The 15911-nt window shown below is 39.1% G+C and overlaps 2 protein-coding genes across 3 annotated transcripts; one reads left to right on the plus strand and one right to left on the minus strand.

Moving 5' to 3' along the window:
* The first annotated feature begins 2654 nt into the window (after positions 1-2654).
* On the plus strand, positions 2655-8484 carry LOC117721658 (olfactory receptor 56A3). Of its 2 annotated transcripts, none has more exons than XM_076939847.1 (2): positions 2655-2789; positions 3187-8484. In XM_076939847.1, exon 2 carries the CDS (start codon positions 3245-3247, stop codon positions 4061-4063), a length of 819 nt encoding a protein of 272 aa, XP_076795962.1. In that variant the 5' UTR covers positions 2655-2789; positions 3187-3244; the 3' UTR covers positions 4064-8484. The 2 variants fall into 2 exon arrangements, with proteins under 2 accessions (XP_076795962.1, XP_076795961.1); XM_076939846.1 differs by having other exon boundaries at positions 2698-2789; positions 3082-8484.
* LOC117714249 (olfactory receptor 56A4-like) lies at positions 8268-15019 on the minus strand. Its single transcript, XM_034510978.2, has 2 exons — positions 14771-15019; positions 8268-9217 (listed from the first exon to the last, which is right to left on the minus strand). Exons 1-2 carry the CDS (start codon positions 15017-15019, stop codon positions 8519-8521), a joined length of 948 nt encoding a protein of 315 aa, XP_034366869.1. The 3' UTR covers positions 8268-8518.
* Positions 15020-15911: the final 892 nt, after the last annotated feature.

The following is a 15911-nucleotide window of genomic DNA, read 5'->3' on the forward strand; positions in this document are numbered from 1 at the left end:
GTAATTTGGCCTTTGTTGACTGGGTCTCCTTAATTACAATATTTTAAATGATATCAACTACTTTACTACAAAGCATAAAATTATTACTACCTACTGATCAAGGATTCAAGAAATTTTATTTTAATACCATCTATTCATCAAATAAAACCAACAGAAACCTTAGGCTTGAGGTAAGGAGATCATACATGATATTGAATCCTTTAAACCATGGTCCTTTCTCAAGGCAAGCTACATCAAATTCTGAAGGAGGGTGAGGTGGCAGTCTAATCTGCTCATAGGCTTCAGCATCCAGTCAAGAAGAAACAGAAGAGACTAAAGTCTGAAGTCCAACCATGACAATCTAACTGCATGGACTATATTATGTAATGAGTTTGAAGAGACCAGTGAAGTAAAGAAATATGAAATGTGAATAACAAATGAGAGAAGCGATAGAGGTAGATATGCTGCTTTGAAAGAGTTCCCAGGCTGATAAACAGAGAGAGGGGGAGACAGGATTGCAGGAGGAGCTCATCAATGGGGTCTCTGAGTTGAGGAGCGTACTTAAACAGTTAGAAAGATTAAAACTGCTTTATTTGATAGACCAGAGCTTTGGAAGAGAAAAGAGTGTATGGAGAAAGAAATTTGAAAGTCTGCAGAGAACCTACTGCCAGTGCATGTATTACATAAGGAAATTGCATGAGCTAACAGAAGATAGGGAAGTAGCCACAGATTATGGCAAGGAGTACCCAGTTCTGATAGCTATCCACTGCATTCAGAAAGGAAGACAATTCTCTGGGTACTTGGGAGGTATTCAAAGAGGCTTTCCTCAATAATAAATAAAAAGTAGTCATAGATTAAGAGTTGTTCTAGGTTCTTCATAACGTATATTAAAAACAAAGCCCTTATTCCCCTAAAAGCAAATAACTCTCAAATAACTTACTTGCATTTCATAATTAATTCTTAGAATGTTTATTAAACAGATGCTCCAACGTTTTGAAGTAGAGGGAGTGTCCAGGTGTTCAGAGGTCTCTATAAATTGGCTAGGTTTTAGAAGCTATGCTTTGTGCTTCCCACAATTGTAGTTAACTCAGTCATTCTGGATTTCTAACGGGGTTGAAAACTTATAGCCTCATAGCCAATCCTGGCTATTTACCTTGAGAGAAAAGATTTGAGTGGATGGTCGTCAGCTGACATTCATCCTAAAGCCAGGTTCAGAACTAAATGTTTTAGTTAGGATAGATGACAGAGGTGCTGGTTAGCCAACAAAATGATGGACTGGGTATTAGGACTATCTTGTACCTCACTGGTACAAATCGGCATATTTATGCTCTAATTGTATTTTGAGAGAAAAGTTTCCTTTTAACAGGAAGCGTGATATGTAGGAGGAGCTAAGGTGGGAGGAGTACTGAGAGGAAGAGAAGGAGTAAGAAGGGGAGGAGAAGAAGGAGAGGAGAAGCTAGGTGATGAAAGAGAGAAAGAGGGGGGAGACAGGGAGGCAGATGTTCATGTATCTCCACCAGTCAAAGATAGTTGATATATCTAGGTTGAGTAGTGGGTTACACCTCTGATTGAACAATACCAAACTTATAAAGCCTATGATTAACATTTTAAAATAAATGTATAAATGCAAAAAGAAAAAGAGGGCATGGGATAGGGACTTTCTAAAAGGGGAGGGGGAATGGGGAAAGAGGATGGCATCTGAAGTGTAAATAAAATATCTAATAAAAAACAAAACAAAAAATGTTATTAAAAATAACATTTATTATATTTGATACCCAAAAAAGCAATGTCCCTAAAATCAGATATGAACCGGGCAGTGGTGGCACAAGCCTTAAATCCCTGAACTTGGGAGGCAGATGGATGCTCATCTCTGAGTCCAGTGCTAGCCTGGTCTACAGAGCACGTTCTCAGACAGCCAGAGCTGAACAGGAAAACTCTGTCTCAAAAAAAAATAGTTTAATATAACAACTAACAAAAATTACCATATACAGAAATAATTAGAAAATATAACCCAAAATAGAATGCAAAAAGTAACTGGTTACTTGAAATTAGGAATGATGTTAGCTTTAGAAGAGAAGAAGCTTGAGATAATTGCTGGAATTTCATTCCATATATTCAAAATAATTAAGATACAGACAATATTTGGAAGACTTCAGGTTACCTTCCATAGGTGAGAAGTATGGTGTCTAAAATGACAAATGGAATTCAGGGCAATTCAAGCAATGAATAAAGAAAAGCATAGACTTTAATTTCATTAAATTAAGACATTTCCATAGAGTAATTGAGCAACTTGCACTAAAATCCCAGTGAGGTTTTTTTTTTTACTACTTATCTTACATATTTTGATAAAAGTTTTATGAAAAGAGTTGTGAGGGGTTAACTTCAAGTCATGCCATTGTAGGTAGCACATACTACCTGTATTATAGACATATACAGGAAGCTCATACAAACTGAGCTTGAGGACTCCATGGAAGGCATCAAGTGAATATGTGTGCCTAGTCCTGAGCACATACAGGTGTGTGTTACAAGTCCTTCACCCAGGAGATTGACTTAATCCCTGCAGGACAGACAGCCAATGTAAGAATGGATTACCAGGGCAAATTCCTTTTCAAAAGAAAGAAAATGATTTTTCTTTTTCTGCCTGTCTGCTTGTCTCTCCCAGAGGGATCTTAGGAGCTAGAAAGTAGATAAATGGAGAGCATTGCAGTGGGTAAGGTCCCTGAGGCTCTGGCTGTATAACTACCCTGGCTACTTAAAACCAGTCAGAACTCTATCATCCATGGATCCAGAACCCATGCTTCAAGTTCTTGGTAAGTGATTCTGAGGAGAGGGCACCAAAGGGTGTCTACACACCAGGGCTTAACAAAAGATTAGAGACCTACCTGTGATTTCTTTTGCTGAGTCAGTGCTATGGGAAAGAGTAAAGATATTCTATCTGGAAAAGAAGCAAATGTGAGAAACTAGCCTCTGCAGGCACCAGAGAGAAGCAGATACAGTCAGTTGACTTGGATAACCTGCTAGAATTGTATATAACTAAAGCCACGTCCTCTACCTTCATATACCCAGAGTCAGAACTTAATTATCTAAATCCTAATTTTACAGCTTGCTAAAAGACTGTTGTAGGACTATATGGCAAAATATGACAGCACACAGGAACGACACCATCTCTACTGGAGTTTCAGACTTCCTCCTAAATTGTTTTGTCAGGTCTCCCAGCTGGCAGCTCTGGCTTTCCCTGCCACTCAGTCTTCTCTTTCTCCTAGCCATGGGGGCTAATGCTATTCTTCTGATCACCATTCGGATGGAGGCTTCTCTGCATGAACCCATGTACTACTTCCTCAGCCTCCTATCCATGCTGGACATTGTACTCTGCCTCACTGTCATCCCTAAGGTACTGGCCATCTTCTGGTTTGATCTCAGGCCCATTGGCTTTTTTGCCTGTTTCCTCCAGATGTATATCATGAACAGCTTTCTTGGTATGGAATCTTGCACATTTATGGTCATGGCCTTTGATCGCTATATAGCCATCTGTCACCCACTGAGATATCCATCTATCATCACTGACCAATTTGTAGTCAAGGCAGCCACATTCATTCTGGTCAGGAATCTCCTTTTGCCTTTGCCCATCCCCATTCTCTCAGGACGACTCCATTACTGTGGGAGAAATGTCATTGAGAACTGCATCTGTGCCAACATGTCTGTCTCTAGACTCTCTTGTAGTGATGTCACTATTAATCGTCTTTATCAGTTTGCCTGTGGCTGGACTTTGCTGGGATCAGACCTAATCCTCATCTTCCTCTCCTATACCCTCATACTGAGAGCTGTGCTGAGACTCAAGTCTGAGGGCGCTGTAGCCAAAGCTCTGAGCACATGTGGCTCTCACTTCATCCTTATCTTGTTCTTTAGCACCATCCTTTTAGTCTTTATCCTCACACATGTAGCTAAGAGGAAGGTCTCTTCTGATGTGCCAGTCTTGCTCAATGTCCTTCACCATGTCATCCCTGCTGCCCTTAATCCCATTGTCTATGGGGTGAGAACCCAGGAGATCAAGCAAGGAATCAAGAGATTATTAAAGGGGTGGTGAACAAGACAGCTGCATCTCTGCGTTCCTAATGCATGGTGATTTATTGTATTGATAGAAAAATGGTTGAAATGCTAACTCACAACATCCTCATGAGGAAAGTAAGTACTAACTCTAAAAAAGTATTCCTGGCTTTACCTTCCTCTAAAATACTCAATCCCCCAACAAACACACACACAAAATCCCTATCTCATCCAAGTGTAGTGGCACCTGCCTTTAATCCCAGCATTTAGGAGGCACAGGCAGGTGGATCTCTTAGTTCAAAGCAGGCCTGATCTACAAAGAGGATTTCCAGGACAGCAAGAGCTACACAGTGAAACCCTATCTTGAAAATACAAGTCAAAGAAAGCATCCCATATTTCTGTGACCTTTTTTCCAAAAATAAATATTCTATTTTGTCTGAAGTAGGAAAATCCAAAAAGAGTAAACACTGTACGATAAAAATAACCCCCAGCTGCTCCTCCATCGATAATCTCTGCACATATATTTAATGTGACTGTAGACATCAGTGGCCTCAACTGAGGCTCATTTTCTTCAATAATGTTAATCTAATTGTACAATGAGGTTGTGAACAAAGCACAGCATATTAATGGTCAGCTCTGAATGATGGAAAGTGGCTACAGCCAGAAGCAAGTCTGCTTTGTGTATGTCCACCTGGGCCAGCATCTTCCTGCCATCTTCCTTGTGTTTACAAGCAAAGCTTCTTTGTCATTACCCAAAGCTCTCAAGCCAGAGCTCTTTGAAGAACTCACATGTAACCTGGTGCGTTTTATTGAATTTAGGAGAAGGAGCCACCACTTCAAGCTTCCTCCTTCATGACTTAACACTACTGCTGCACTGGAAACTTCCTTTCTTGAATTTACAAATACCCTGTGACCTGTGTATAGAGTTCTGTTTATGTGTGTTGATACATCAGAAGACACTCCATAATACAACATAAATATACTACAGTCCATTTCTAGCTGCACAAAACTTTTTTCAATCAGCTTTTTTTATTTAAAAGTCGTATTAGAGATTAGAAATACAAAGATGTATGGAAATTTCCAATTACTGAGAAAGCTAGATGATATTTAGGCAAAATACAAACCAATCCAGATTTCAGGAATATTGGAAGATTGTTGATCTGGATCCAAGGAATCTTGAGAGGTTGCTTTTCTTTCCTTCTAGAAACAAGTAGAAAAAAATGAGTTACTTGTACATGTAAGCAATAACTTGAAAAGGGGAAAAAAAATAAAAACCCAAGCTGTTTGAGCTCCAAGCTCTCCATTCTTGTCTTTGCACAACTGCAAAGAACACATGCAGCTTAGAACAAACAAGGAGTATCATTCAGTTTCAGGATCTTTATCTGATGCATGAGAAGTTGTTTCAAAATGCATGTGTGGTCCTGAGAGTGTATAAAATGATTGAATCTCCTGAAACAGGCATCATTCACGCTGAAGACCCTCCTCCATGTTTCTTGTTTAGCATAAACATAGACAGTTCCCTTGCTGTTTCCTCAACAACAGTTGAAAGAGGCAATAGAAGCATCTCCAAATACTTACAGATGAAAATCCAGGTGAGCCTAAAGAGTGTATATCTACATCTGTAAATGTTGCTTTTGTTTCCTCGGGTCGAGGAAAACGGTGAGAGCCACACTCAAACTGTCTGAACACATGGCCTGGATTGAGCCTAGGACTTTTCTTTTCTGTTCTATCTATCCCTAGGCCTAGATCCAGAAGCTTCTACTCTCCATACAATCAATTCTCCAAGCTGAGTGGTTTAATTCAACTTCTCTCACTTTCTGCCTAAACTGTTCTGCTTGGCCTCATACTAACTTTGGCAATATGTTCTAATTTTCAGGCTTCTCATTCTCTGGCTCTCTCTGTCTTCACCTGTGTCTAACTTGTTTTCTCTGCAACTTGTCTCTATAAAACTATCCCAATCAAACTGCAATATCTCTCTCTCTCTCTCTCTCTCTCTCTCTCTCTCTCTCTCTCTCTCTCTCTCTCTTTCTGTGTGTGTGTGTGTGTGTGTGTGTGTCTCCCTCTCTTTCTCTCTCTTTCTCTTTTTCTCTCTCTCTCCTCTTCAGTAGCTTCTCTTTCCTGTGCTGTTCTCATATGAGTTGAGTGTCTCTTATCTCTGATTCAGTCTGTCACATCTTTCTCTGATTTACCACTTTGTCCCACAATGAGATGTCACTTTCAAACATGGCTGTTTCCTTCTACAAACTAGTCATACCTTCATGGTTGTGGATTAGAGATGTGCACTAAGGGCATGTCTGTATTCCTGCCAGGTCATACTGTAATCCAGAGTGTGTCTGCATTCCAGCCAGATCACCTAGGCTTACAAGGGCTTTGGATATGATCTCTTGCCTTAGCCGTCCTGTTGCTGGATTAAATTCCTCTACAGACATCATTTATGGACCCACTTGCATCCAACTACTGATAAAGACTTTATGTTTCTTCTTGATGGGAAACTTAACTAGATATTAGTGAATTATATAATTCTGTTTTTTAAAAGCCTTTGTGTTGTCCTTTTTATGGTGGCCATTATGACTAGAGTAAGAAAGAACCTAAAAAAAAAAATCTAATTTTGTTTAAAGTGAGATGATGTTACTTTTATTGTGAGAACTTTCATTAGTATTGAGTTCTAATCTGTTCAATTAAGACATTGTAACTTTAATATTTGTAAGAGTGATATTTTATCAGCAATGTAATAATAAAGAGTATATTATGTGAACATGATTTTGACCCAATTTTAGGCTCATTTATGACATGCTTAAAGAGATATAAATGCACTATTTTTCCAAGCAGATGCTAACTGTACTACCACATTGATCCTAAAGATCACAGAAAAGTTTAATATTGATCTGTTTTGATATTATACATGATGTAAACAAAATTGATCAAACATATATGGCTATACCTTATATAGACAATCAATTAATGAAATATTTCATATCAGAAGTGACTCATATTTGGGGAATCATACATCATAAAAAGTACATTGACAACAAATACTGTCATTGATCTGGTGAAAGGGAAGCATCATACATTGTTGGTGGGAGGGTAAACCAGCACAGATACTTTGGAAATCAATCTGAATATTCCACAAAAAAAAATCCTAGAAATAGAACTGCCACCTGCAGCTATACTCAAAGGAACCAATAGCCTACTACATACTCATACATTCATTTTCATTACTGCTCTAGTTAGAGAGTCTAGTGTGATCCTGAAGACTACAGGAGAAAGTTCAATAGTTGTTTATTTTGATACCATATAGGATGTGAACAAAATTGACCAAATATATAAAGATATACTTTATACAGACAATCATTTAATGAGGTATTTCATACCAGGAAAAGTAACCCAGACTTAGTGAATTTTTCTGATTGTAGATTTACATGCATTTTCATTTGGGGGTTAGAAAGCAGGGGTATATGATTTGGTGATTAAAATGGGACTCTCCTTGAATGAAATTGCCATTATTCATATCAGTAGTCTAGTGAGATGATTGTCTAAACACAGAATGAGTCCTCAGCATTTCTGAGACAAATACTTGTCTACTAAGAATTATATTATTGACTCAGGAGGGAATATCGACTCACATTATTGATTCTCTACAAATCTTGTGACTCATAACTTCACTTTTCACTAACTCCCTTGATCCAGACTGTTTATCAATCACTTTTAACCTAGTATATTGAAAGAAGCCTTCCTGGTTTCCCCTGTCCTGTTCATATGCCCCATGTCCTTTTCTTTTTTTATATATTTTATTTAAATTTTATTTTTAATTTCTAAAACTAGCATACAAGGTATTGCTATTTGTAAAGTATTTTTGAACAATGTATGTTTTAGTGATTCTCCTTTTTAATCTAGCTTTTATATTTTTTATTTGATATTATATTTACATTTCAGATTTTATCCCCTTACCCCATTCTCCCCACCACCCAGGAACCTCCTATGCCATCCTCCCTCCTCCTGCTTTATGAGGATTTGCTCCAACCTCCTCCGCCCCCACTGCCACCTCCTTACATGGGACCAAGGATCTCCTCTCCCACCTATGCTGGACAAGGCCATCCTCCCCTAAATATACAGATGGAGTCATGGATTCCTCCCTATGCCATGTCCTTTTCAAAGTGTTCCTATATCCTATAAATTATGATGCCTAATTAGGACATAAAGATCCAAAAACACAGAGATGGTGATAAATTCACATTTAATGGCTGAATTATTGACAAGTCATGATCTAACACAGTCAGAATGAAGAACACCGAGTATCACTAAAGGTTGATTTAACATATATTCTTAGAGAAAGGTACAAGTAAACATTGTAATAGTAATTCTGAAGTTGTAAGTTCAAGATGAAAGTTATGACATACACATATTTTGTCTATTGTAGTATCCATATCAAACTAACAATAAACTATGGCCAGATTTTCACAATTCTTTCTACAATGTTTTTCTTCAGCTCATGTATCTAAGAACTTTTTTGTTTGAATAGTTTGATAATCCCCTGCTTGATTTCCTGGGTTCCTACTCCATACACAGTGGGATTGAGGGCAGGTGGGATGAGATGAGGCAACACATTGAGAAGAATCGGTACCTCTGACAGTATCTTTTTTCCTGCCTTGTTTGTGAAGATAAAGACTAGCAACAATGTATAGAAGAAAAGTATAAGGATGAGATGTGAACCACAAGTACTCAAGGCCTTGGTGACTGCACCTCCAGACTGCTGACACAAAACAACCCTCAGGATGAAGCAGTAAGATAGCAAGATGAGCACCAGGTCAGAACCTAGTAGACACAAAACACTCACAAACTGATAGAGCTTATTTAGATGAATATCCCCACAGGAAAGCTTTGCTACAGAAATATTGGCACATATGCAGTTCTCCACCACATTGCTGGCACAGTAATTGAGTCTAGCAGCCAGAACTGGAGTGGGCAGTGTAGCTAGAAGATTGCAGGCTACAATAAAAATGTCTGCATTGATGACAAACTGTTCTGTGATGATGGATGGGTAGCACAGGGGATGGCAGATAGCCACATAGTGATCATAGGCCATGACCAGAAACATAGAGGATTCCATGGGAAGGAAGGTGTTCATGATGAACATCTGCAGGAAGCAGCCCACAAAGCTGATGGGTTTCATGTTGAACCAGAAGATAAGCAGGACCTGCCAGAAGTATCATTCTCAAAAACTCTGTGCATTCATCATCATCATACAATATCTAGCCTTAGGAAATTCTTAAGATATATTAGTAAAACCATCCAAATCCTGAATTCACTGGGATAGCATCCCAGTTTGAAATACTTTCTATGTCCATGTTAATCTACAGCAGTGCTTCTCAACCTTCCTAACCATTCGATCCTTAATACAGTTCCTCATGTTGTGGTGACCCCCAATCACAAAAGTATTTTCATTGCTACTTCATAACTGTAATTTTTACTGTTATGAATTGTAATATAAATATCTAACAAGCAGGATATCTGATATGCAAACTTTGTGAAAGGGTTGTTCAACCCCTGAGAGAGGCCATGACCCACTGGTTGAGAACCACTTATCTTTTTTTTATTATTATTATATATATTTTTTATTAGATCTTTCATTTACACTTCAGATGCCATCCCCTTTCCCCATTCCCCTCCCTTAGAAAACCCCTATCCCATGCCCCCTTTTCCTTTTTGCATTTATACATTTTTTAAAAAAATGTTAATCATAGGCTTTATAAGTTTGGTATTGTTCAATCAGAGGTGTAACACACTACCCAACCTAGATATATCTACTATCTTTGACTGGTGGAGATTCATGAACATCTGCTTCCCTGTCTCCCCCCTCTATCTCTCTTTCATCACCTAGCTTCTCCTCTCCTTCTTCTTCTCCTCTTCTTACTCCTTTTCTTCCTCTCAGTACTCCTCCCACCTTAGCTCCTCCTACACATCACCCTTCCTGTTAAATGAAACTTTTCTCTCAAAATACAATTAGAGCATAATTATGCCAATTTGTACCAGTGAGGTACAAGATAGTCCTAATACCCAGTCCATCCTTTTGTTGACTAACCAGCACCTCTGTCATCTATCCTAACTAAAACATTTAGTTCTGAACCTGGTTTTAGGATGAATGTCAGCTGACAACCATCCACTCAAATCTTTTCTCTTAAGGTCAATAGCTGTATGTTTTCAACCCCATCAGAAATCCAGAATGACTGAGTTAACTATAATTGTGGGAAGCACAAATCATAGTTTCTAAAACTTAGCCAATTTATAGAGACCTCTGAACACCTGGACACTCGCTCTACTTCAAAACGTTGGAGCATCTGTTCTTCTGCCTTCTGGCCCAGGATCATCTGACAGACCTTAGTGCTGCAGAATTATTAAGGGCTGATTACTCTGTCTAGGCAGATATAATCAGTCGACTATTCTGCAAGTGTGTCCTTTTCTGGACAGTAATTTGTCTGTAGAAGGAAAGTGGCAATTCTTGCCTAGTGGCTGTCTCACCACAACTGGAGTAACTCCATGGATGCTCAATTTCTTCTTAGAATTTAACATAGGAAGCTGTCCGGAGCAGACAGGTCTCTAAGGAAAATGAACATTAATACTGAAATGTTTGTCATGTCAATTCTAAGGATTTCTGATGTTTTGAAAACCAGCTATCATGTAAGGTAATCTGGACTGTTGCCTGTTAACTCCACTCAGCTATTTCTAAATAAAACATAGAGAACACCCTTATAATAAACTCCAAGTCATGAATTTGCTATAGTCCCTTAACTCACAGGCTGACCATCTCAAATCAGTTAAAAAAGTTGAAGAAGGACTGGGTCTAAGCTTTGTATTCCTAAGTGTGTTATACTGGTACAATGCCTATGAGAGTAACAATATTCATCTCACTCTTATATCACTAAGAAGCTCATGCCAATGAAAACCTTAAAATTTGTAAACAAAGAAAATTGGTGCCGTTTAAGAATTTATATCTTCATCTTGATATTAATTATACAGATTTCTACTAATAGGTTATGGCTATGCAATAAACCCTAGCTAATCCTCTCTATTCTGACAAAACCACTACTTTTCCCTAGAGAGACAGCCCAACATTTACCACCTTAGTCCCCATGCCCAGGGAATAGGGGCGCTGACTCATCATTAGCTTCTTCAAGCTGATTATGGGCGTTGAGATATTAGAAGAGGAGTGGGGGGGAGAGCAAATTGACAGTCCTCTGATGCTGTGTCTTCGCTGCCTCCAGAAGGAATTCACGGACCTCAGAGGTTTGAGCAGGTCTGCCCAGCTCTAGGAAAGGCTGCCCACTCTCACCTTACCTATTCAATATAGTACTGGAAGTCTTAGCTAGAGCAATTAGACAACAAAAGGAAGTCAAAGGGATATAATTAGGAAAGGAAGAAGTCAAAATTTCACTATTTGCAGATGATATGATAGTATACTTAAGTGAACCTAAAACTTCCACCAGAGAACTCCTAAACCTGATAAACAACTTTAGCAATGTGGCTGGATATAAAATCAACTCAAACAAATCAGTAGCCTTCCTCTACTCAAAGGATAAACAGGCAGAGAAAGAAATCAGGGAAATGACACCCTTCACAATAGCCACGAATAAAATAAATTATCTTGGAGTGAATCTAACAAAGCAAGTGAAAGATCTGTATGACAAGAACTTCAAGTCTCTGAAGAAAGAAATTGAAGAAGATCTCAGAAGATGGAAAGATCTCCCATGCTCCTGGATTGGCAGGATTAATTTAGTAAAAATGGCTATCCTGCCAAAAGCAATCTACAGATTCAATGCAATACCCATCAAAATTCCAAATCAATTCTTCATAGAGATAGAAAGAGCAATTTACAAATTCATTTGGAATAACAAAAAACCTAGGATAGCGAGAACTATTCTCAACAATAAAAGAACCTCTGGGGGAATCACCATTCCGGACCTCAAACTGTACTACAGAGCAGTAGTGATAAAAACTGCTTGGTATTGGTACAGAGACAGAAAGGACGATCAATGGAACAGACTTGAAGACCCAGAAATGAACCCGCATACCTATGGTCACTTGATATTTGACAAGGGAGCTAAATTCATCCAGTGGAAAAAGGACAGCATTTCCAACAAGTGGTGCTGGCTCAACTAGAGGTCAACATGTAGAAGAATGCAAATTAATCCATTCTTATCCCCTTGCACAAAGCTCAACTCCAAGTGGATAAAGGACCTTCACATAAAGCCAGGTACACTGAAAATATTAGAAGAGAAGTTGGGGAAGACCCTCGAATACCTAGGCACAGGGGAAAAGTTCCTGAACAGAACACCAATGGCTTATGCTCTAAGATCAAGAATCGACAAATGGGACCTCATCAAATTGCAAAGCTTCTGTAAGGCAAAGGACACTGTCAACAAGACAAAACGGCAACCAACAGATTGGGAAAAGATCATTACCAATCCTACATCTGATAGGGGGCTAATATCGAATATTTACAAAGAACTCAAGAAATTAGACGCCAAACAACAAAATAACCCCATTAAAAAATGGGGTACAGAGCTAAACAAAGAATTCTCAACTGAGGAAACTCGAATGGCCGAGAAGCACCTTAAGAAATGCTCAACATCCTTAGTCATCAGGGAAATGCAAATCAAAACAACACTGAGATACCACCTCACACCAGTCAGAATGGCTAAGATCAAAAACTCAGGTGATAGTAGATGCTGACGAGGATGTGAAGAAAGAGGAACACTCCTGCATTGTTGGTGGGGTTGCAAGCTGGTACAACCACTTTGGAAGTCAGTCTGGCGGTTCCTCAGAAAATTGGACATAGCACTACCTGAGGACCCAGCTATACCACTTCTGGGTATATACCCAGAAAATGCCCCAACAAATAACAAAGACATATGCTCCACTATGTTCATAGCAGCCCTATTTATAATAGCCAGAAGCTGGAAAGAACCCAGATGCCCTTCAACAGAGGAATGGATACAAAAAATGTGGTACATTTACACAATGGAATATTACTCAGCTATTAAAAATAATGAATTCGAGAAATTCTTAGGTAAATGGATGGAACTAGAAAATATCATCCTGAGTGAGGTAACCCAATCACAAAAGAACACACATGGTATTTACTCACTGATAAGCGGAGATTAGCCCAAAAAATTTGAAACAACAAAGATTCAACTACCAGACGACATGAAGCTCATGAAGAAGAAAGAACAAGTGAGGATGCCTAGGTCTTTCTTAGGAGGAGTAACTAAATAACCAAGGGAGCAAATATGGAGACAAAGTGTGGGTCAGAATCTGAAGGGGGGGTTGTAGGGAGACCATTGCGTCTGGGTATTCATTCCATAGGCAGTCACCAAAAATAGACGCTGATAGGGATGTCAGGATGGGAAAGCTGACAGCAGCCTGATAAGGCTGTCTCCTTAGAGGTCTCTCAGAGTCGGACATACCCAGAGACAGATACCCACAGCTATCCATTAATCTGATCAAAGGTCCCAATGGAGGAGTTAGAGAGTAAATTGAAGGAACCGTGAACCGTAAGGGCTGGTGGCCCCGTGAGGAAAGCAACAATACCAACCAGCCAGAGCTCCCCAGGGTCTAAACCACCAGCCTAGGAGCACATAGGGAGACACACATGACTCCAGCTGTATATGTAGGGGAGGATGGTCCTGTTGGGCATAGGTGGGAGACAAGATAATTAGTACCCTGAAGGCTGAGCACTGAGGGGGGGGATCTGAGGGTGGGGAGGGAGGCTGGGGGTAGGTGGGTAAACACCTTCATAGAGGCAGGAGGAGGTGGGATGGGATAAGGGGTTCCTGGGTGGTGGGGGAAATATGGTAAGGGGATAAAATTTGAAATGTAAATATTATATCCAATAAAAGAGGGGAAAAATAGAAAAGTGGTTAGAACCAACATTCTTAATAAAATGTCAGCCCTCTTCTAAAAAAAAAAAAAAAAAAAAAAGAGAACCACTTATCTATGGACTCTAGTTTATAACTTTTCTCTAGGTCTGGGAATCAAGCTTTTATTGTGAAAGCATTTACTCATATTTTATCTTCAGTTGAGGTCCTTGGTTCTTAACCAATTCCAAGGGAATCATCTGCCATCTAAGGATGCATGTGTCACAGTGTGATCAAAGATAGTAAGTCCAATGCTTACATTGGAACATCTCTAGTCCCTTCATACTTTGAGAAATCTTCCCCAAAATGTTTTTTTTCTAAGTATATGACATACAAATCCAATTACATTTCACTGGCTAAATTTTAGATCATGTGGACAGAGAAGTAGAAAATTGAAGTCAAGAAGAATATCTCTTGAACTGAGGAGAAATTTGGATTTTAAAATATCACTGACAGACAATAGGAAAAGAGTTATCAGTTGAGAGGTCATTAAAGCTACAAAATGTAAGCATTAGGAGTAAAAGGGGAGCTGTGGGAAGGTCAAGTTTTATATCTAATGGAGGAAGGCTCTGTAGGAGGACAATGAGGGAGGGCTAATATTGGGATGTAAAATATATAAAGAGAGATAGATGGATAGATACATAGTAGATAGATAGATAGATAGATAGATAGATAGATAGATAGATGGAAAAAGGCTTGGAGCTGAGAGAAGGATCTGGTGTAATGATCAAGTAACACACTGAGCATCTTTTTCTTCAGGAATGAGAGAATTCACACAAAGAACAGAGAACTATCTAGCTGAAGATGAAAAGTGAGTGGCTATTGGTGGGTCTGACCTTGGGGATGACAGTGAGGCAGAGGATGACATCAAGCACAGAGAGGATGGCAAGCAGATAGTACATGGGCTCATGCAGAGATGCCTCCTGATGGATGGTGAATAATAGCACAAAGTTGGCTGCAAGGGCCAAAACCAGGAGGGGAGCCAAGATGATGGATAGCCAGTGCTGTGTGTCCTGCATTCCTGGAAAGCAGATCATCAGAAACTCTGTCACCTGAATCCCTGTGTTGTTGGTAGATGATACCATGATGGCAGGTAGGGCTGAAAATAGCTGAAAAGAAACAGGCAAGAATTCAAAGGTTCCACTGTTTCATCAACAAAATTAATGTATGTCCATTTCCATTCTACTTGGACCACACAGCTTCCTGATGACATAATTTCCATTAGCACTCATAATTTCATGTGAAGACAATAACTCCTTCATATAAGTTCTCAGCCCAAATACACTTCCTTGTTTGCACTTAGGTGCAGTCACACTTAGAGAGTGTGTTTTCCTTTGGGTAAATCACTCTGAACTTCATGTGTTCCATTCCTTTCCCTTAGAATGAGTCCTCTTGTCACCCAAAATTAACTCCTACCTGCCTCATTCTTACTTGTACCAAAAGCTCCACTTCTTGGAAAAGTGATTTCTTGTTTATCACTTTAAACTTTTTTCTTTGCTTTTCTCACTTGTCGTCCTAAAGTGACCAGGCATGTTGCTAATAAAATATTAATCAAACTTTGTTACCCACGCTTACATTTATTTTTTAAGACATTTTGGGTGGAATCTTATCTTTTGATTATATCACAGAGAAGCATACTAGCCAACCAGTTGAAGATAGGCATTCAATAACCCCATTGCAGAAATAGAGGCCTAACTGATCATTGAAAGTACCCTATGTTTGACAAATATATTGTATTATTTATTATCGCCACATTTTTCTCTACTAAATGCTACTATCCTCAATCCTCAGGGAAACCGTAAATGAAGCAGGAAGTAAGAACATCATTTAATGGTGAAACATACTCAGAACCATGGTACAAAGACACAAGCTATGACTGAAATAGAAGCATCTTCCTTACCTGATACCTTTCATAGTGTCAGAATGTGCCATTTAGGCTGCGGTGTGGGGAATCAATTTGAACTCTATAAACACTGA

Source organism: Arvicanthis niloticus, chromosome 1 (assembly GCF_011762505.2).
Source record: "Arvicanthis niloticus isolate mArvNil1 chromosome 1, mArvNil1.pat.X, whole genome shotgun sequence".
In the NCBI taxonomy this organism is placed as follows: domain Eukaryota; kingdom Metazoa; phylum Chordata; class Mammalia; order Rodentia; family Muridae; genus Arvicanthis; species Arvicanthis niloticus.

Bases quoted from the DNA above. Each gene is read 5' to 3' on its own strand.
- LOC117721658 (XM_076939846.1), top strand. From the start codon at position 3,119: ATGACAGCACACAGGAACGACACCATCTCTACTGGAGTTTCAGACTTC.
- LOC117714249 (XM_034510978.2), bottom strand. From the start codon at position 15,019: ATGGTATCATCTACCAACAACACAGGGATTCAGGTGACAGAGTTTCTG. The intron at 9,218-14,770 runs GTCAGACCCACC...TACTTCTGGCAG, and splicing joins GCCTCACTGTCATCCCCAAG to GTCCTGCTTATCTTCTGGTT.